Raw genomic sequence first — 21,307 nt, forward strand, 5'->3', positions numbered from 1 at the left:
TCTTTGGATTCATCAGCTGTGAGGAGAGGGAAGCCTGCTGCACAGGCAACAGCTTGCTCTCGATATCCTGCCGCGCTGGCTTGTGTAGACAGCCAGGATGCAAAAACCATGGTCAACCCTAATCAACAGAGGGTCTATTGTCATATTTTTATCATATTCTCATAATACCAGCCACACAATAAGTCATCTTAAACACTGAGGATATTACCTGGGATAACCTGTAGCAGCATCGTTAATATAATAACATTTTCTCTAAACATGAATTTGACTTGCATAGCTTACAGAAGAGTTATCTCTGTCTAAAAAGTAAAAGATTTACACTTGTACCATGTTTCAGAAAATCATTGTTTTTGTTCCACATTTCATTTCTACTCAAGGAATTTTTAAGACAGCTGCTAGACAGACGCAGGAAAAAAAGCTAACTATTTAAGTCAAGTAATCAAAGTACATATTTCATGCTTAGTGATAGAAATTTTATTTAATTGTACGAGCTTTGATTTGTCGATTTGAGCATTACAAAGGATTTTATTCATTTAGAACATAGAAGATTGAGGGGATTAGATGGAGGTGTACAAAATTATGAGGGATATAGAGAGGGTAAATGCAGCCAGGCTTTTCCACTGAGGTCGGGTGGGACTACAACCAGAGGTCAGGCGTTAAGGATGAAAGGTGAAAAGTTTCAGGGGAATCTGAGGGGAAACTTGTTCACTCAGAGGGTGCTGAGACTGGAACGAGCTGCTAGTGCAAGTGGTGCACACCAGCTCAATTTCAACATTTGAGCAAAGTTTGGATCGGTACATGGATGATAGGGCAAAGGAAGGCTAAGGTCCCAGTGCAGGTTGATGGGAGAAGGCAGTTTAAATGGTTCAGCATGGCCTTGATGGGCCAAAGGGCCTGTTTCTGTACTTTTCTATGACTCCAAAGAGTACTTAATTATTAAGTGGACAGCATTTCAGTTTGAAATGCTAAGCAATTGTATTGGTAAATAGTGGATTCCTTAGTGTTTTGAGATGAACAGGATGTTTTCGTATTCTTTACTTCCTAAATCTACTGGGTTTGTTTTAATTTATTTAGAGATACAGCACGGTAACAAACGTTTCCAGCCCTATGAGCCCACACCGCGCAGATCAACCCACCTGACCAGTTAATCTACTAATCCAAACGGCACACCTTTGGGAATGTGGGAGGAAACCAGGGCACCTGCAGGAAACCCTTCAGTTACGGTGAGAACATACAAACTCCTTACAGACAGTGGTGCTCTTGCAAAATACTAGTTGCAATAAACACAAGAAATTCTGCAAGACAAAAAGTGCTGGAGAAACCCAACAGATAAGGCAGCATCTATGGAAATAAATAAACAGTCAAATGTTTCGAGCTGAGACCCTTCTTCAGGACTAGTAACAGCATATTACTTTAATTATTGCAAATACTCCTCTCTGCAGTTTCACCAACTACAATCTTTGTATTTACAGGTTCTTTAAGTACACAGTTTTTGCAATCCACTTGTTTGATGTCAAACTCAGAAAGGAAGCTTGACAAATTTCGTTGAATAGTTCTGGGAGCTTTACTCAGTCTGGAAAAGTACGATTTCAATACAAAATTAATTTTAACAAAAATCTACTGGAGGAAGGTTATAATGTCCATTGGTTTAAAAGATTAGATGATACAATGATTCATCATGATGTATTTTATTTTGGTCGGTAACCAGCTTGCACGAGATTCCGCTGTGCTTCACAAACCTCTGGAAAAATTTCCTGCTCCACCTGAAAACCCCGCTTTGGGTAATCTCGAATGCGTTCAAAAACAGCTGGAGAAATACAAACGTTTGTAGAAAAAAAACAGTAAAGTTAAAAGTTGAACAAATATTTCATGACTATCTACATATAAATTAGTGATTACATTAAACCGTAACACAAATTAGTGTAAAACAAAGTAACACACACAAAATGCTGGAGAAACTCTGCAGGTCAGGCAGCATCTTTGGAAATGAATAAAGAGTCAACATTTCAGGCCAAGACCCTTCATCAGGACTGGAAAGGAAGGGGGAAGAAGCCAAAATAATAAGATGGTGGGTGGTAGGAAGTACAAGCTAGGTGATAGTTGAAGGGATGTGAGAGGGAAGGTAGGGGGTGGGGGAGTGGGGTTGAAGTGAGAAGCTGAGAGGTGATAGGTGGAAAATGTAAAGGGCTGAAGAAGAAGGAATCTGATAGGTGAGGAGAGTGGACCATGGAGAAAGGGAAGGAGGTGATAGGCAGGAGCTTCTGGTAAAATTTTTCCCTTAATTGACATTAAAAATGTAATCTGAAGGCTTATTACAGTGGACACTGAAAATTTGAAAAGTAAAAAAAAGTACTGCATATTCTCAATAGGTCAGGCAGCATCTGCAGAAAGAGATGACACATTGTCTTCACAGACAAATGGCCATTCAGCAGAATCCAATGATGTCTCAATATTTATTTATATGTATTGAGAAACAGCGCAGAATAGGCCCTTCCGAGCCTCTGAGCTGCACTGCCCAGTAATCCCCCAATTTAATCCAAACCTAATCACGGGACAATTTACAATGACTAATTAACCTACCAACCGCTATGTGTGGGAGCAAACTGGAGCACCCGGACAAAACCCAAACGGTCATGGGGAGAACATACAAAGTCCTTACAGGCAGCGGCAGGAATTGAACCTCAGTTGCTGGTACTGTAAAGTGTTGTGCTAACCACTATGTTACCAATAGCCTGTCTCTGAAGATGCAGATACCCTATTGAGTATTTCCAACACTTTCTGTTTTTATTACCAAATGCTGAACAAATTGCTGTTACAATAACATTGCTGTGTGCAGATCAGTTTTATTGTTTACTTACACGCTCTAAATGTAATTGATATGCTGCGCAAATAATGCTTTGACACACACTGACAGCTGCAATAATTGCATCTTATTAAGGCAAATTCCATCTGTCTTTAAATTAACACTTGTCTAAAAGCTAATTGCAATGCTTGGCTATTCAAATGCTCATTTAGATAGTTAAGTGCTGGGAGAGGAACACAGCTTCCAACCACCCTCCAGGTGAAAATTTTCTTTCTTGATGGAGTCATAGTGCTATAGGACAGAAACAGGCCCTTCAGCCTATCTAATCCATGCAGAACTTTCATTCTGCGTAGTCCCATCAAACTGCACCTGGACCATAGTACCCCGCCCCCACCCCCCATACTCCTCCTATCCAAATTTCTCTTAAATGTTGAAATCAAACCCATACCCATCACTTCCACTGGCATCACGCTCTGAGTGTAGAAGTTTCTCTTAAAGTTCCTTTAAATATTTCACTCTTCACCTTTAACCTATGACCTCTAGTTGTAGTCTCACCCAACCTCAGTGGAAAAGGCCTATTTATACCCCTCAATTTTGTATACCTTTATCAAATATACCCTCATTCTCCTACACACCAGGGAATGAAGTCTTCACCTGGTCAACTTTTCCTGATAACTCAGGCCCCATAGTCCCGGCAACAACCCGACAAATTTTCTCTATACTTTTTCAATCTTATTGATATTGTTCCTGTAGCTAGGCAACCAGAACTTGAAATTTGGTCTCACAACATCCTACACAACTTCAACATAACATCCCAACTCCTGTCCTCAATGTTTTGATTTACAAAGGCCAATATACCAAAAGCTTTCTTTATGACCTTATCTAATACTTTTCCACCTTATCCTACACCTAGTTTTAGATACCTCTGCTACTTACTATCTAATCTATCTCCAGTCCTCATCAACTCCAGCAATCTCCTCTGCTCCAAGGAAAATAATCCCAGCCTGTTAAGTCTCTCCTCATAACCGAGATGCTCCATTTCAGACAAATTCCTGGTGAATCTCCTCTGCAGCCTCCCAGTGTAATCAAGAACCTGCCCAATCATCCAATGCCCACAACTGAAGGACCACCATAGAACTGATGGATGGTCAATACCGTCATCCGTGTAATAAAGGAAATTGTGAAACCAAAACTTATATTGATAGAATAACAGTTAATATTTGAAGAAGTTATTTCAACTTGGTCTCCGTGTGGAATGGTCAATTTGCTGTCTCAGCTTACCCAACATGTACTCAATTAAGTTGTCCATATTACCCACATGCTTGTTTGGGTATTCATCAAGTTCCATGGTCGGAGATGTGACAATGGCTTGCACATTCTCTTTGTCTTCTGGCCACTGTCGAAGGTAGGTTGCATAGACACGGCGTTCCATAAATGGTTGTTGGACGAGGATAATTCTTTTTACTGGGAGAAAAAAAATGGAAAATCCACACATATTTCTGTGAACAAGCTGCATTTGTATAACCCTTTTTAAAAGTAGCAGTGTGTTTACTGAGGCATAAATGGGCACAAAGACAAAGGAGTGAATGGATTTGGTTTTAAAAGGCAAATGATTAAACTCGAGATGGCATTGTGGACGTGGTTTGAAAAGAACGGTTCAGAATGGGGGTACCAGGATGTCTCCCAACCCCATGACCATGGGAAGGGTGTGTGTAGAGGAGAAGGAAAGGGAAAGGTATAAGTCTATATCTGAAAGAAGGATGATTTACACTCAGTGGCCACTTTATTAGGAACCACCTGTACCTAATAAAGTGGCCACCGAGTGCGCATTTGTGGTCTTCTGCTGCTGTAGCCCATCCACTTCAAGGTTCAACGTGTTGTGCATTCAGAGATGCTCTTCTGCCCACCACTGTAGTAATGTGTGGTTATTTGAGTTACTGTCACCTTCCTGTCAGCTTGAACCAGTCTGGCCATTCAATGCATTTTTACCCACAAGACTGACACACTGGGCGTTGTTTTTTTTGTTTTTCACACCATTCTCTGTAAACTCTGGGACTGTTGTGCATAAAAAGCCCAGGTGGTCAGCAGTTTCTGAGATACTCAAACCACCCTGTATGGCACCAACAATCATTCCACAGTCAAAGTCACTTAGATCATATTTCTTCCCTATTCTGATATCTGGGCTGAACAAGAACTGAATCTCTCAATTAAGTCTGTATGCTTTTATGCACTGAGTTGCTGACACATGATTGGCTGACTAAGTATTTACATTAACGAGGTGCACAGGCATACCTAATAAAGTGGCCACTAAGTGTGTTACAACATGTGATCACTAAATATAAAGGGCTTGTGTGTTCATGGAGATGAACAATAATTTCCCAGTGTAGTCTGGATGAAATGACTGTTATTCAAGTGGAAGGAATTGGAACTATATTTTTAAATAATTGTTAGAAATTCTGAAACATTAACCCACTGTAGCTATGAAACATTGTCCTGTGTAAGTGACCATCCAACACCTTTCAGACGGTGATGCCTTAATGTAACTTTTTTTTTTATCTGCAAAGGATATACTTTGTAATCTGTGTGGCAACCATTGTGTTTAGGTGGTCTCCACATAGATCCTTGGGATGGACCAGTGATAGTATGATGCCTCCAGTTCACCAGCAAAGTTGACAATTGGCCTTTCAGGGCAACTTTAAAATAGAGTAGAAGCATACAGCACACAATCAGAATAAAAAAAAACAAGTCTCAATAAAAACAAATGGAGTCTTATAAACCAAAGAATGCTATCAATGTCTAAACACAATCTGTACAACGTAACACAAGGTAGTAGAGGAAAATGCAAAGCGCTTCAGAGGGCATCCCATGGGTTCCTCTGCAGGACTTCCTGGATACAAAACTCAGGACAAAGAATAAATTTAATGAAGCATGAATTGGCAATCTCATTCAGATCATGGGCACAGATGCAAGTGTGAACGTTGACCTGCAAACTCCTGTTGCAGGTCAACGTTCCTCCTTTCCAGTAAGGAAACAAGAATCTGAGTATCATAAGGGAGCTGGACAGCATTTAAAAATTAATATCTTGCAGGGTCATGGGAAAGAGTGGGGTATAGATCTGAATGGATGATTTTATTCAAGGCCTGATTAGATTTGATAGCCCACTTTCTATGTCTATGATTCTATCTTAGTGGTACAGCAGAGATTGCTCTGGAGAAAAAGATGCAGGAGATTCAGCAGATGCTGGAATTTGGAGCACAAACAAACTGCTGGAATATCTCAACGGGTCAGGCAGCATCTGTGGAAGCAAAAGGAATGTGTCGATGTTTCAGGCCGAGATTGCATCAAGCTTGCAGAGAGGAGACTAGAGGAAAAATGCCAATATTGGAGGAATTATTGTTTACTTATTTAATAAAAGCAACAAAGATGAACCAAATACAGTCTGCCACAATATGGAGCAAGATGTCCCACAGCCATGGAATTATACAGCACAGAAACAGGCCCATGCCAACCATGAAGGACCCATCTATGCTAATTCTATTTATCAGCACTTGCTGCCTAGCCTTCAATGCCTTGGCAATTTTAGAGCTCATCCTGATACTTTTTAAATGTAATGAAAGTAGCTACCTCTGTCTCCATCTCAGGAAGAATGCTCCAGACTGCAAATACCCTGAGGGAGATATCTTTTCCTCAAAGTCTTTCTTAATCTCACTCGTCACCACAAACCTATGCCCCCTGTCTTCTTACATCTTAAGTGAAACAAAACCATAAACTCCCTTATAAAATGAATTACAATTCAGAAGAAATAGTTCACAAGTAAACGTTCCTCTTTCCTCTTCTACAGAATTAAAACACTGCTACAACAGGGCTACTCCTCACCCAGGGCATGCCCTCTTCTCATTGCTGCCATCAGGAAGGAGGTACAGGAGCCTGAAGACGCACACTCAACGATTCAGGAACAGCTTCTTCCCCTCAGCCATCTAATTTTTGAATGGACATTGAACCCATGAACACTACCTCAATACTTTTTTTTTATTTCTAATTTTTTGCTCTGCTAATTTAATTTAACTATTATATATACCTGTATACTTTTTGAAATTCACAGTATCGCATTGTACTGCTGCTGCAAAGTTAACAAACTTCACGACATATACCGGTGATATTAAGCCTGATTCTGATTCAATGCACTTCAGCTAACATATGGCCTGCCTTGAAGATTTGCTGGTAACCTAGGAGAACTCTAGTTAGCTTTGCTTTTTAGGAACTGGATAAAGACCAAGCCAGCAAACTCTGTAAGAGTCAAGAGAAAGAAGAGCCAAGGCACAGAAACCCTAGTACTCATAAATGGGCGTGTTGAACTTGTTCACCGAAGGGTCCCACAGCAGTTTGGGTGAAGATTTGTAAATAGAATTGACCTTATCCACACAACAGTGCTCAGTGGTTGATCTTCACCACCTCCCACCATTATAGAGGGTGTAGATTGGAGACAAGGAAATGCACCAGTAGCCAATAAGGGATGTAAGTGAAAGGAGTTGGGCAGTTAATATATGTACAGACTGGAAAAGACTGGGTGGTGGAGAGACATTCCGAGAGCTGGAGTAGATCTGGAAAGACGGGAAGGGAGTGGAGATGAATGAAGGGGTTTGGGGGGCTGATCTGGAGATGACTCGGGGACATTAGCTGGCAGAAAGAGAGAAGTAGTGAAAGTGATTACCAGCAATAAAATATAAAGAGGAAGCTACCTATAAGAAGGCAAATACCTTGGCAGCCCATTAGGGCAGACCTAATAATAGATAGCAAAGTCAGTTTAAACCTATCAGTTAAATCCTAATTCAATGGCAATCACTTTGTATATGCGGCAGAATTTTATACATGGCATCATTTGAAAGGTATGTGCTTTTGGATGCCCCTGCCCATTCACAGTTGCACAGGCAACGGTAAATTTTGAAGTACTCTGTCACAACTTTGAATAGAGTCTAGCATGAGATGCATGGAGTCTAACAAGTGGTGTGAGAGAGCATGCTGGAATCCATGCCAGGTTAAAAGGCTGACCCTTGCAGGGCGGCTCTCCCGTCAATCCTGCTCTCCAATGTTTGCTCCCTGGAAAACAAACTGGATTACCTTTGTCTGTAACTGGCCCAGCGTGAGATGAGGAACTGCTGTGTGCTCGTTCTTACAGAAACGTGGCTCCAGGACAACATCCCATGCACCATCAATCTTCAGGTCATGCCACTCAGAGACTTGTGCTAATATTATTTTGTGACTATTGTGCTTTATCGTAACTATACGAGCTGTACTGTAACCACATGCGCTGTGTGTGGGCAATTGAACTGTGTTTTACACCTTGGCCACAGAGGAACAATGTTTCATTTAGCTGTATTTGTGAGTATGGTTGAATAACAATACATATGGACTTGAACTTGACAACATAACAAGACAATATTTTCTAGACCCTTACATGATGGCAGTTCCCTGTTGTGGAAAGCAGAGCATCAGATCTTTGCATTCCACAATCACAGGAGATACATGTGCCAATCAAGTGGTCATCAGTAACCAGGAATGATAAAAACTCAGGCTGATATTTACCTGGGATATCCTTTTCCTTCAGAGTTTGATAAGCAAATCGTATATTCTCGCCTGTATTGGTGGCTTTTCTTTCCAGTAGAATCCTGTCAACGGGAACTCCCAACTTAACTGCGGTTTCGGCAAAAATGTCAGCCTCCGGCTGGTTCCATACTCCTGTTTATAACAGCAACAGTTAGGATGGTGAAGGAAATTTAAAGTTTTTAGACAATGAGAAAAAAGATAATTGCATCAGATATCAGCTGCTCTCACCAATACTGTATTTGAACATACAAATTGGGAATAGGCCACTCATCCCACAACCCTGCTCTGCTAATCAATACAACCTGATTGTCACCTAAACTCCATACACCCACCGATCCCAGGAGCCTTCTTCCCCTCACCCCCCCCTCAATGCTTATCAAGGATATTTCTACCTTCGCTTCAGAAATATTCAATGACTTTGCTTCCGTCACCCTTATGAGGAAGAGAGTCAAAGTCTAACTGTTTTGATAACAGAATTGTGCATCAACTTCAAAGTTCAAAGTTCAATTGAGCCTCATCTTAAACCATAATCTTCAATGAAAGATCTAGTTCTGTAGTCTTCTTCTGTTACAAACTTTGTATGTAAAGTTCAGAACTATTGATGTAAAATAGTATCAGCTGCTGAAATTCAATCCTAAAGTAACAACATGGTGTAGCAGGCAAGGAATTATATTGACAGGAACAATTTGTATTTATATGGCACTATTGGAAACCACTGTCTTTTTCTTAATAATACTTTTTATAAGACTTTAACTTCTTAATAAACTCATCTATTTTCACACACACTGACAGAAAGTAGTACAGCAGTTTATTACCTTTCTCATTTTTCTTTGGCTAAACATGAGCACTTTTCACAATGTAATTGTTTTAATTATGTAGCATATTAACTAGCTTATCGCTAAGGAATTTTCTTTTTCTTATCTGTAAAAGTGATAGATTTTCAGAAGCGAAATTCTTTTATTTCTCTTAATTCCTTTGCCTTACACCTGTTAACGTTAAATCCCTTCTTAGCGTCATTTCTCAGCTCTTTATTTAGCTTGCTTAGTATTTATATGTTTGTACTCTAAATAAATTGAAATCTTAGAATTAAGACTGCATGTCATTCTTGACATTTGGAAGAACTCCAAGGATCAGAAATTAAACAGAGATCCAACAGCATCTTTCACTTAGTAAAATTGGCAAATTTAATCTGTCAATAGGTTTGCCAGACCTCACACTTGTAATTGTTCAAGCATTTAAACATTATTCTTAACATCAATGTATATGTTGTATAAAATTCTGCATGTTATAGATAATTAGCATTTATAACAGATAGTTAACAATGGTCAATTAATTACTGTGAATTTATTATGGAGCAATTAAAACACCAAAATTGGAAAGTATGGGCTTCATGCTCTATAGCGTGTGGTAGGGTGTTGGAACGTATTAAAGCATATTACAGCCAGAGAAACATATGAGAAGTGGTTACAGTTGTAATATAGCAAAACAGAGGCAATTAATTTGTGCACCCTGTTGTTGTACATCAGCAACAATATAGGGGAGTGCATCATAAACTCAAGAGATTCTGCAGATGATGGACAGATTCCTGGAAGAACTCAGCAAGTCAGGCAGCATCTATGGAGGGGAGTAACCTTTGATGTTTTGATACTTTGGCCTGAAATAGCAACTGTTTACTCCCTTCCATAAATACCACCTGACCTGATGAATTCCTCCACCATCTTGAGGAGTGGATCATCTGTGTTTGGAACAGTCAGAGAATAAATAGTCTCTGGGACACTGCTGTATGATCTATTTTATCTCTACATAAGCTGGTATATAGCACATCTATTTTTATTTCCATTTTAATGATGGTATCTTCCCCAAGAACTGACTAAAATGCTAGCTTAACTATTTCTTAAAAGTCAAGAGTGGTATTTCAACCCACTCCCTCTGAATCAGAGGTGAGAATATAATCAAAACTTGACACCTACATAATTAGCAGGTGCTCTACAGGAAACTGAACATTAAGTGTGAATTGAAATAAAACCCCTCATTATTTCTGGTATTTTGGCAGTTATTAATTTTAAATATTGCAATTAATAACATTAATTGATTATCACATTTACAAATCTCCAAAATTATCCCACGGGGCTAAGTAAAGAAAATGATGAAATGAGAAATGCTTGTGAAATTCTCATCCATTTTGTTAGTCTGACTCAGAATTGCCCAGGGTTCTCTGACACAGCAGTTGCTGCAAAGCTTCGAGGAGTACTGATTTCAGAGTGAAAATTTATTCTTGCAATTTGTTATGCAAGGTCATCTATAAACTTTTCAAGCCAAAACAGTGCTAGATTCTAACTTGAAACTTTTTCTTCAGTTGAAAACAAATAGAACATGCAAGGCTATTTCTACTATTAAATACTGCATCTCTGATGCTCAGATACATTTAGGAACTTAGAAACATAAATAATTTAAACAATCAAAATATTAAAATAGGTTTAAACATTAATACAGATTCAGGAGATGGCAGATGCTGGATGTATGGAAATCCTGAATGCATTGACGCTGACTGAAACTCTGGAAATCTCAGCATGATTAAGCCCATAGATCCTACAATACAGCATAAGCATGTACAATACACGGATAAGCGTGTAAGCGGAACAAGTGCTACACATGTCCTTACGCTGACTGAAACTCTGGAAATCTCAGCATGATTAAGCCCATAGATCCTACAATACAGCATAAGCGTGTACAATACACGGATAAGCGTGTAAGCGGAACAAGTGCTACACATGCCCTTACACTTCCCATGTAAGCGGAACAAGTGCTACACATGCCCTTACACTTCCCGTGTAAGCGGAACAAGTGCTACACATGCCCTTACACTTCCTCCCTTACCACCATTCAGGGCCCCAAACAGTCCTTCCAGGTGAGGCAACACTTCACCTGTGAGTCGACTGGGGTGATATACTGCGTCCGGTGCTCCCGATGTGGCCTTTTATATATTGGCGAGACCCGACGCAGACTGGGAGACCACTTTGCTGAACATCTATGCTCTGTCCGCCAGAGAAAGCAGGATCTCCCAGTGGCCACACATTTTAATTCCACATCCCATTCCCATTCTGACATGTCCATCCACGGCCTCCTCTACTGTAAAGATGAAGCCACACTCAGGTTGGAGGAACAACACCTTATATTCCGTCTGGGTAGCCTCCAACCTGATGGCATGAACATCGACTTCTCTAACTTCCGCTAAGGCCCCACCTCCCCCTCGTACCCCATCTGTTACTCATTTTTATGCACACATTCTTTCTCTCACTCTCCTTTTTCTCCCTCTGTCCCTCTGAATATACCTCTTCCCCATCCTCTGGGTACCCCCCCCCCATCTTTCTTCCCGGACCTCCTGTCCCATGATCCTCTCGTATCCCCTTTTGCCTATCACCTGTCCAGCTCTTGGCTCTATCCCTCCCCCTCCTGTCTTCTCCTATCATTTTGGATCTCCCCCTCCCCCTCCAACTTTCAAATCCCTTACTCACTCTTCCTTCAGTTAGTCCTGACGAAGGGTCTCGGCCTGAAACGTCGACTGCACCTCTTCCTACAGATGCTGCCTGGCCTGCTGCGTTCACCAGCAACTTTGATGTGTGTTGCTTAACTAAGTGAAACCTTATTTTCTTTTCTGTGCTTTGGATGTCATAATATTTAAATTCATAACGTCATACAGCACAGAAACAGGCCCTTCGCCCCAGCTCATCCATGTAGACCAAGGTGCCTTGCCCAGAAAGGCCAGACTTATTGCAAGCCCCTTCACACAGGAACGGGCTCTTCAGCGCACAAATTGTGCTGAACTAATAAAACTAATAATGAAAACGCAAACTAAACTAGTCCCTTCTGCCTAGACAGTCCATATCACTCCATTCTCTGCACACTGATGTGCCTTCAGCGTGATAGTATAGCGGATAGCTATCTCCTGAATCGACCACAGTACCTCTAGGGTTAGAGTTCCTGTGTGTTATTGGATGTGGAGTTCCATGGATTAGATTATGAGAACACTCAGTCCTCTTTTATTGTCATTTAGAAATGCATGCATTAAGAAATGAAACAATGTTCCTCCAGAGTGATATCACAGAAAAACAGGACAGACCAAAGCCTAACACTGACAGAACCACATAATTATAACATATAGTTTCAGCAGTGCAAAACAATACCATAATTTGATAAAGAACAGACCATTTCCAAGGGGAACCTGCAATAACACATTTTGAACTACAGCCAAGATCTGCAGAAACATTAGAAAAAACATCATTTTGTTATGCAACATAAATACTATTTAGTTGGAATATAAATTAGTAATATTACTTCTTACCTACTGTATGGTTTCCCAGATAACCTGTAAATAGTATCAGTGGAGCCCAATCTTCCAGAAAAAGTTTTGCTGCTCTTTCAGCCACTCGAGTATCGTGGCAGCCCAGACCTATAATTACATCACTCTGGGAAAAACAAAGACCTTCAGACAGCTGGCTTGCATTTAGCAGTAGACATGCTCCACATGAATTGTAAATGGTAACATCACAAAGTGTCAATCTTCAGCGAGAAACCAAATTAAGGTGCAAAGAAATGAACAAGAATCAAACTGCATGAATCAGGGCTGAAAATTTTACTTTATCAAACAATTACATTTCTCAGCTGGTTTGCTGAGTCAGTCTCCTATGGTGCATTGTTTTTCTGTTGCCCTTAAAACGCCCTTCCACCACTTTCTAACTTTTTGTTTGCTGTTAAGGTTATGGACAGAATAGCAAAATGTATCAATAAGCTAACATGAATGAGAGAAGACTTACTTTCAATTCCAAAGTAAGTCTTCTCTCATTCATCTTAGCTTATTTAGAAGAATGAAGTGGGGGGGGGGGGGAATTCTCATTGAAACTTATCAAATATTTAAAGGCCTAGATCAGAGGTTCCCAACCTTTTTAATGCCACAAACCCCTACCATTAACCGAGTGCTCCACGGACCCCAGGTTGGCCTAGATAGAGTGGCTATAGAAAGGGTGGGGGAAATCCAGCAGCAGAGGGCACAGCCTCAGGATAGAAGGATGTCCCTTTAGGACAGAGATGAGGAGGAATTTCTTTAGCCAGAGGGTGGTGAATCTGTGGAATTTGTTGTCACAGTTGGCTGTGGAGGCCAAGTCATTGGGAATATTTAAATTGGAGGTTGGTCAGTCAAGGCATCAAAGGTTATGGGGATAAGACAGGAAAATGGGTTTGAGAGGGATAATAAATCAGCCATGATGGAATGGTGGAGCAGACTCAGTGGACCGAATAGCCCAACAGTCTTAAATTAAAAATAATGCTGGAAACACAAAGAGTAGGCAGCATCCATGGAAGGAGAAACAATTAGACTTTAACCTGGAATATTAACTATTTCCACTTCTCAGATGCTGCCTGACCTGGTGTTTTTTCCAGCACTTCCTATTTTTTTTCAGGTTTCCAGTGTCTGCAGTATTTGTGTTTGATTTAGATCAATAAGCTATCTCTTTGCTTCTGGTGTGAACTCTGTCCAAAGACGTTCACTCTACCAGAATACCACATGAACATTCAACTAGGCACCTCCAAATAACGGGGAGGAGAGTCACACCATAAAAATGGGGATAATTTGGCATTTAAAGTAATTATTTTCCATGTAATTTCAGAAACCTACATATCATTTGCTTGTGAATCTCCAATATGATATTGCAAAACAAAACCAAATAAGCATACAGCAAGAAGCTGCTTTGCAGAACACCTGCACTCTTTCTGCAACAGCCACCTTGAGCTGCTGATTGTGTGTCACTTTAACTCCTCTTCCTATATCCATACTAACTAGTCTGTCCTTAGACTTCCTACTACCATTCTGAGGCTAAACATAAATTAGAAGAAAAGCATCTCAAACTCTGCTTGTATAGTTACGGCCCAATGGTATAAACACTGAACTTTCCAATTTCAGGTAAATCACACCTCCTATGCCTGCTCAGGGTCTCTCTCCTTTTGTTCATCTTCCACATCCCTCCACCTCCCACTACAAGGCTCATTTCCCTTCTCCACCAAGTTCCATCTGCCCATTACCACAAACCATCTACTCAGGTTTCTTCTGCCTTGGCTCACCTTTACCATTCCCTCTCCCACCAGGTTCCATCTGCCAATCCTTCTAACTTCATCAGGTTCCACCTATCCCCTACCAGCCTCAGCCTTGAAACTTCTCCCTGACCTTCCCCCACGTGGCTCTGTTCTAAAGGGTTGCCTCTCAATTTTGAGACTGTGCTCCCTAGTTCTGGATACCCCACCATAGGAAACATCCTCTCCACATCCACCCTATCTAGTCCTTTCAACATTCAGTAGGTTTCAATGAGATCCCCCTGCATTCTTCTAAATTCCTGTGAGTACAGGCCCAAAGCTGCCAAATGCTCCTCATATGTTAATCCCTCCATTCTCAGAATCACCCTCATGAACCTCCTCTGGACTCTCCCCAATGACAATACATCTTTTCTGAGATATGGGGCCCAAAACTGTTGACAATGCTCCAAGTGCAGCCTGACTAGTGTCTTATAAAGACTCAGCATTATCTCCTTGCTTTTATATTCTGTTTCCCTTGAAATAAATGCCAACATTGCATTTCCTTTCTTTACCACAGACTCAACCTGTAAATGAACCTTCTGGGAGCCTGGAATAAGGACTCCCAAGTCTCTCTGTATCTCTGATGTTTGAACCTTCTCCCCATTTAGATAATAATCTGCACTATTTTTCCTTTAACCAAAGTGCACTATCATACATTTCCAAACACTGTATTCCATCTGCCACTTTTTGGCCTATTCTTCCAATTTATTTAAGTCCTGCTGCAATCACATTGCTTCCCCAGCACTACCTAGCCCTCCACCTGTTTTCATATCATCCACATACTTTGCCACAAAGCCATCAATTCCATTATCTAAATCATTGACAAACAATGTGAAAAGCTGCAGTCCCAATACTGACCCCTGAGGAACACCACTAGACACTGGAAGCCAAGCAGAAAAGGCCCCTTTTATTCCCGCTTGCTGCCTCCTGCCTGCCAGCCATTCCTCTATTCATGCCAGTATCTTTCCTGAAAAGCCATAGGATTTTATCTTGTTAAGCAGCCTCATGTATGGCACCTTATCAAATGTCTTCTGAAAATCCAAGTAAATGATATCCACTGCCCCTCCTGCGTTGAACTTGCTTGTTACTTCTGCAAAGAACTCAAACAGATTTGTTAGGCAAGCTTCCCCTTTACAGAAATCATGCTAACGTTGACTTCTTTTATCATTAGTCTCCAAGTACCTTGGAACCTCATCCTTAATAATAGACTCCAACATTTTCCCAATCACTGAGGTTAAGCTAACTAGCCTATAATTTCCTTTCTTTCCTTCCTGCCTTCTTAAAGAGTGGAGTGACATTTGCAATCCTCCAGTCTTCTGGGGACCATGCCAGAATCAAATGATTCTTGAAAGATCATGATGATCATGATTATCTCTTCAGCAACTTCTCTCAGGACTCTGGGATGTAGTCCATCTGGTCCAGGTAACACTTTATCCTTTATAATAGCAATGGCACTCACTCCTGCTCCCTGACACTCATGGACCTCTGGCACACTGCCAGTGTCTTCCACAGTAAAGACAAATGCATAGTACCCATTAAGTTCATCTGCCATTTCCTTGTCCCTATTACTACCTTACCAGCATCATTTTCCAGTGATCCAATATCAACTCTCACCTCCCTTTTACGCTTTATATAACTGAAAAACTTTTAGTATTCTGCTTTATATTATTGGCTAGTTTGGCTTCATATTTTATTTTTTCCCTTCTAATAGCTTTTTTTGTTGTCTTTTGTTGGATTTTAAAAGCTTTCCAATCATCCAATTTCCCACTCATTTTTGCTACCTTCTATGCCCTTTCCTTGGTTTGTATGCAGACCTTAACATCCTTTGTCAGCCACTGTTGCCTAGCCCTGCCATTTGAGAACAACTTCTTCTGTGGGACATATCTATCCTGCGCCTTGTGAACTATTCCCAGAAACTTCAGCCGTCTCTACTCTGCCCTCATCCCTGCCAGTATCCTCCTCCAATCCACCTGGGCATGCTCCTCTCTCATACCTCTGTAATTCCTTTTATTCCACTATGATACAGATACATTTGAGTTATGCTTCTCCCTCTCAAATTGCAGTATGAATTCAATCATATTATGATCACTGCCTTCCAAGGGTTTCTTTACATTAAGCTCCTAAATAAGATCCGGGTTATTACTCAACACCCATTCTAAGATAGTCTTTCGCTGAGTAGTCTCAAGCACGAGCTCTAAAAAGCCATCTCATAGGCATTCAACAAATTCCTTCTCTTGCAATCCGACACCAACCTGATCTTCCCAATCCCCTTGCATATTGAAGTCCCCCTTTACAATTGTGTCATTACCCTTATTTACAGCACCCTGCCACCAAATTCTCTTATCTCCTTCCTGTACTCCGATTCACATCAATGAAAGTTTTATTTACTGCAATATAATAAACTTTTGCTTCTCGAATGAAGAATATCTGAGGCAGGGTCAGAGGTGAATAGTGCCATGGAGGTGGAAGGAGATGAACTTTCTGATGTACAGGTTAGAGCAGAGGTTCCCAACCTGGAATCCATGGACCTCTCGGTTAACGTTAGGGGTCCATGGCATAAAAAAGTTTGGGAACCCCAGGGTTAGAGAATTACAAACTCAGCACTTAGTCAGGTAGCATGGTGAGGGCAGTGAAGTGCCCAAGAAGACAGCCGTGATATAGGGTGGAACCAGTGGTGAACAAATAGAACACGTGTTAAGCATTTAAACCATAAAGTGATCTCTATACACTCCTCTTGCCCATCATCAGCAAAGCTCTCTTACCTTCACAAGAGGTTGTTCCAATTTAAGGTAGTTCCATAAAACATGTGCCCATTTTTTGCAGTCATCGTCCATTCCACTCACATCATCCCCATCAGCTGAAATTTTTTAAATGAGAATTTTTTTTACAGTGTGTTCACAGAGCTGGTAGCATATGAGAGTGAGGTTAGGGGTTGCTATCTTTGTGCAGCTACTGTTCTCAGGGTAGTATGTATGGAACGCGATGTGATTCTGCTAACAGTCACATTGATGCATAGGAGCTCTACAAGTGTGCTGTATGCATCTGTACTTCCTGCGGGGTCAGTGGGGCTATGTGCTGATGTTGGGGAGGATCACGGGACTGATAAAGGGTATGAAAGGGTTCATGTACGAGGAGTGTTTGATGTTTCTTAGCCTATACTTGCTAGAGTTTAGAAGAATGAGGTGAGGGAGGGGTGGATTTCATTGAAGCCTATTGATTATAGAAAGGTCTAGATAGAGTGGATGTGAAGAGGATGTTTCCAATAGTGGGAGAGTGGGAGACTGGAGGCACAGCCTCAGAATACAAGGATATCCCTTTAGAATAGAGATAAGGAGGAATTTCTTGAGCCAGAATCTATGGAATTCATTGTCACAGACAGCTGTGCAAGCCAAGATATTGGCTATATTTAAAATGGAGGCTGATGGGTTATTGATTCGTAAGGGTGTCAAATATTATGGGGAGAACACAAGAAAGTGGAAATCATATCAGCCATGATTGAATGGCAGAGCAGACTCGATGGGCTGAATGGCCTAAACTCAGCAGGTTGAGCAGCAACTGTGGGAGGAAGGGAGGAAAGGAAATGCTGACATTTTGAGTTGAAACCCTATATCAGGACAATTCCTTTTTTCCCACAGGTGCTTAGTTCCTCCAGTTTCGAGCATCTGCAATCTTTGGTGTCTCTAGTTTACAATTAACCTGGAAAGCCCAATGGACTGCAAGGGAACTTCTAAAATATTGCTGAGCTGACAGTTATAAAGCACAGAATCTGGAACACTACAGCACAGTACAGACCCTTCTGCCCACAATGTTATGCCGATTTTTTAACCTCCTCTAAGATCAATCTAACCCTTCCCTCTTACATAGCCCTCAATTTTTCTACCATCCATGTAGCTATCTATAAGTTTCTTAAATACCTGTAATGTATCTGTCTTGTCTGCCAACCCCTGGTAGGGGGTTCCATGCACTCACCACTCTCTGTGTAAAGAACAGGTCTCTGGCATCCCCCTATTCTTTCCTCCAATCACCTTTAAATTTTCCCTGTTGTACTAGCCATTTCTCCCCGGGTGGAAAAAAGTCTCCGGCTATCCTTTGGATCTATGCCATTTATCCTCTTGTAAACCTCTATCAAGTCACCTTTCACATTCCGTCCTTCCAAATTCATCTGGAATGAAGTCAAAGTATCAGTTGATTCCTGAAGAGACGTTACTATAAGTGCTCCAGTTGTGTCTACATTCCCAACACTACTAATGAGTAGTCACAAACATGAAAGCAATTGAATCAACAACACTTCCAAAGGTGCTTCAGCATAGGAATAGGAAGGCGAGCAATGTTATTCCTGGAATGCAATTCAATGAGGTGAAAATCCCGGTGGCCTGGACAGTCCAGCATTTCAGGGGTTAAATTGATCCACGAAAAGGATTTGGACCAGAATCTGAATTCAAACCCCCTACATACAAATCTAAATTTAATATTTACATGCAGATCTCTCCAAGTGTTTGTTGGAGGGACGTGTTTATCATATGAAGAATTGCACTACCTCTGGACACACTCTGTAAGAGAATTTACAGCCAAATGTGATTTTGTATTAAAAATTCAAAGTCAATGAAACGTCGGCGTCCAAAGGAAATGTTCCAGTAAATCAGATGCCCTCCATTGTAAGAGATCCACCCCTCTTCTCCCCCCAAAATGTAAAACTAATGCCAGATATTCAATTTTATCTTCTACTTTTAAACAAAACGGACGAATCTTAAAATCGTGCTAATAAATCAATACATTTAACAGCGAATTCGCGTCCGTTCGCATCGACCTGCATTTACTCCAAAGGATGAGATTATGCCGAATAATGTCTGCAATGCGCCGTATAGCATCCCTTCCCCCTCCCCCTGTAATACACCAGGTTTAAAACCAGATTAATCCACGATTATATGCGGAGTTCGTTTCGAAAGAACAAGATCTGGAGCGGGACCGCATGGGGCTGTTTACCTGGTTACTGGCCGGGACGACGCTGTAGGGCGCTGATTCCTAGGTGTCTCCTCACGGCCCGGCCGGAGCATGATCGCGGCCGCCCGGCGCAAAGGCAGCATCTGCTTGCGTTTGTTTACATCAATAATTGTCATCTGACCTGTCAGTGCGAGGGGATGAGATACCCCTTGATTTCAGCTCTCCTCATTCATTCCTGAGCCTCACGCCGCGAAACGTGGACCCGTTGGATGGAGGTGGGAAAGATTTTAATGCAGAGAAGGGGGGAGCTCCCAGCAGCAGAAATGCCTTATTTTTGAACATTCAAGAATCTCCAGCCACAACAAGTGGAAACCAATTGAAACATTAACAAAACCATGTTCAGGACGAATAAATTAAAAGCTTGCAGTTGATGGAAACCTGACATAAAAGCAGCATAATCAAACATCCCACCCAGCCCGGACATTCTCTCTCCTCCCCCTCCCATCGAGTTGAAGATACAAAAGCCTGAAACCACGTATCACCAGGCTCAAGGACGGCTTCTATCCCACCGTTGTCAAATACTTCAATGGACCTCTTGTACTATAAGATGGACTCATGGCCTCACAATCTACCTCGTTGTGACCTGCACGCTGTTTACCTGCACTGCACTCTTTCGGTAGCTTTCACACTTCCTTCTGCATTGTAATTCCCCCTTCCCCCCCCCCCCCCCGCAATGCACCATGTAATGATTTGGTGTGAGCAAAACAGTATGCAAGACGAACTTTTCACTCTATCTTTGTATATGTAACAATATGGGGTGACAGGGTAGCATAGTGTTTAGCACAAGGCTTTACCAGCTGACCCAGGTTCAATTCTTTATACATTATTGTCGCCAAACAATTGATACCAGAGTGTACAATCATCACAGCGATATTATTTGTTTCTGCTCTTCGTGCTCGCTGGAGTATTCCTGCCCTGTAATGAGTTTATACGTTCTGGGTAGCCTCCAACCTGATGACATGAACATTGATTCCTCCAACTTTCGGTAATGCAACCCTCTTCACCATACCCGTATCTGTCTCTCACTTTATCTCCTTGCCAGCCCATCACCTCCCTCTGGCGCTCCTCCCCATTTTCTTTCTTCCATGGCTTTCTGTCCTGTCCTATCAGATTCCCCCTTCTCTAGCCCTTTATCACTTCCACCAATTTCCCAGCTCTTTACTTCACCCCTCCCATTTTCACCTATCACTTTGTACTTCGCCCCCCCACCTTCTTACGCTGACTACTCATATTTTTTTCCTCCAGCCCTGATGAAGGGTCTCAGCCTGAAACATCAACTGTGCTCTTTTCCATAGATGCTACCTGGCCTGCTAAGTTCCTCCAGTATTTTGTGTGTGTTGCTTGTACATTCTCCAGGTGTGTTTCCTCCCACAGTCCAAAGCCCTACCACTTGATAGGTTAATTGGTCATTGTAAATTGTCCTGTGATTAGGCTGGGATAAAATTGGGAGAACTAACATTTCAGCTGGGAGATCCCAATGAAAGATTTTCAACCTGAAGCATTAACTCTGTTTTTCGCTCCACATACGTTGCCTGACCTCCTGAATTTTTCCAGCATTTTCTTCCTGGAATCACAAAATGTCTGCAAATAGAAATCCTATAAGACTTCATTTGTGGAGGAGGGATGTATATACATCCCAATTCATTTAAACTATATTGTGTTTCACAAGATATTTTAAATTCAGATCTGGTTTGACCAAGAGGGATAGAATCAGGGGAGAGGTAATGGGAATGTAGGGAGATTAAAATTGGTTAGAGATGGTTAATGTAAATATGC

The 21,307-nt window shown here is 41.4% G+C and overlaps 1 protein-coding gene across 1 annotated transcript in view; it reads right to left on the reverse strand.

Annotated features, from left to right (window-relative positions):
- Positions 1 to 484: 484 nt before the first annotated feature.
- The window catches only part of mtg2 (mitochondrial ribosome-associated GTPase 2), a 60,258-nt gene continuing 39,435 nt past the window's right edge, over positions 485 to 21,307 (reverse strand). The window contains exons 4-8 of the mRNA XM_072277254.1: positions 17,293 to 17,387; positions 12,750 to 12,873; positions 8,387 to 8,539; positions 4,085 to 4,267; positions 485 to 1,807 (exon numbers count right to left, since the gene is read on the reverse strand). Coding sequence (XP_072133355.1) covers positions 1,689 to 1,807; positions 4,085 to 4,267; positions 8,387 to 8,539; positions 12,750 to 12,873; positions 17,293 to 17,387 — 674 coding nt within the window. The 3' untranslated portion in view covers positions 485 to 1,688. The remainder of the gene's footprint in view (positions 1,808 to 4,084; positions 4,268 to 8,386; positions 8,540 to 12,749; positions 12,874 to 17,292; positions 17,388 to 21,307) is intronic.

This window comes from Mobula birostris, chromosome 2 (genome assembly GCF_030028105.1).
Source record: "Mobula birostris isolate sMobBir1 chromosome 2, sMobBir1.hap1, whole genome shotgun sequence".
Lineage (NCBI taxonomy): Eukaryota > Metazoa > Chordata > Chondrichthyes > Myliobatiformes > Myliobatidae > Mobula > Mobula birostris.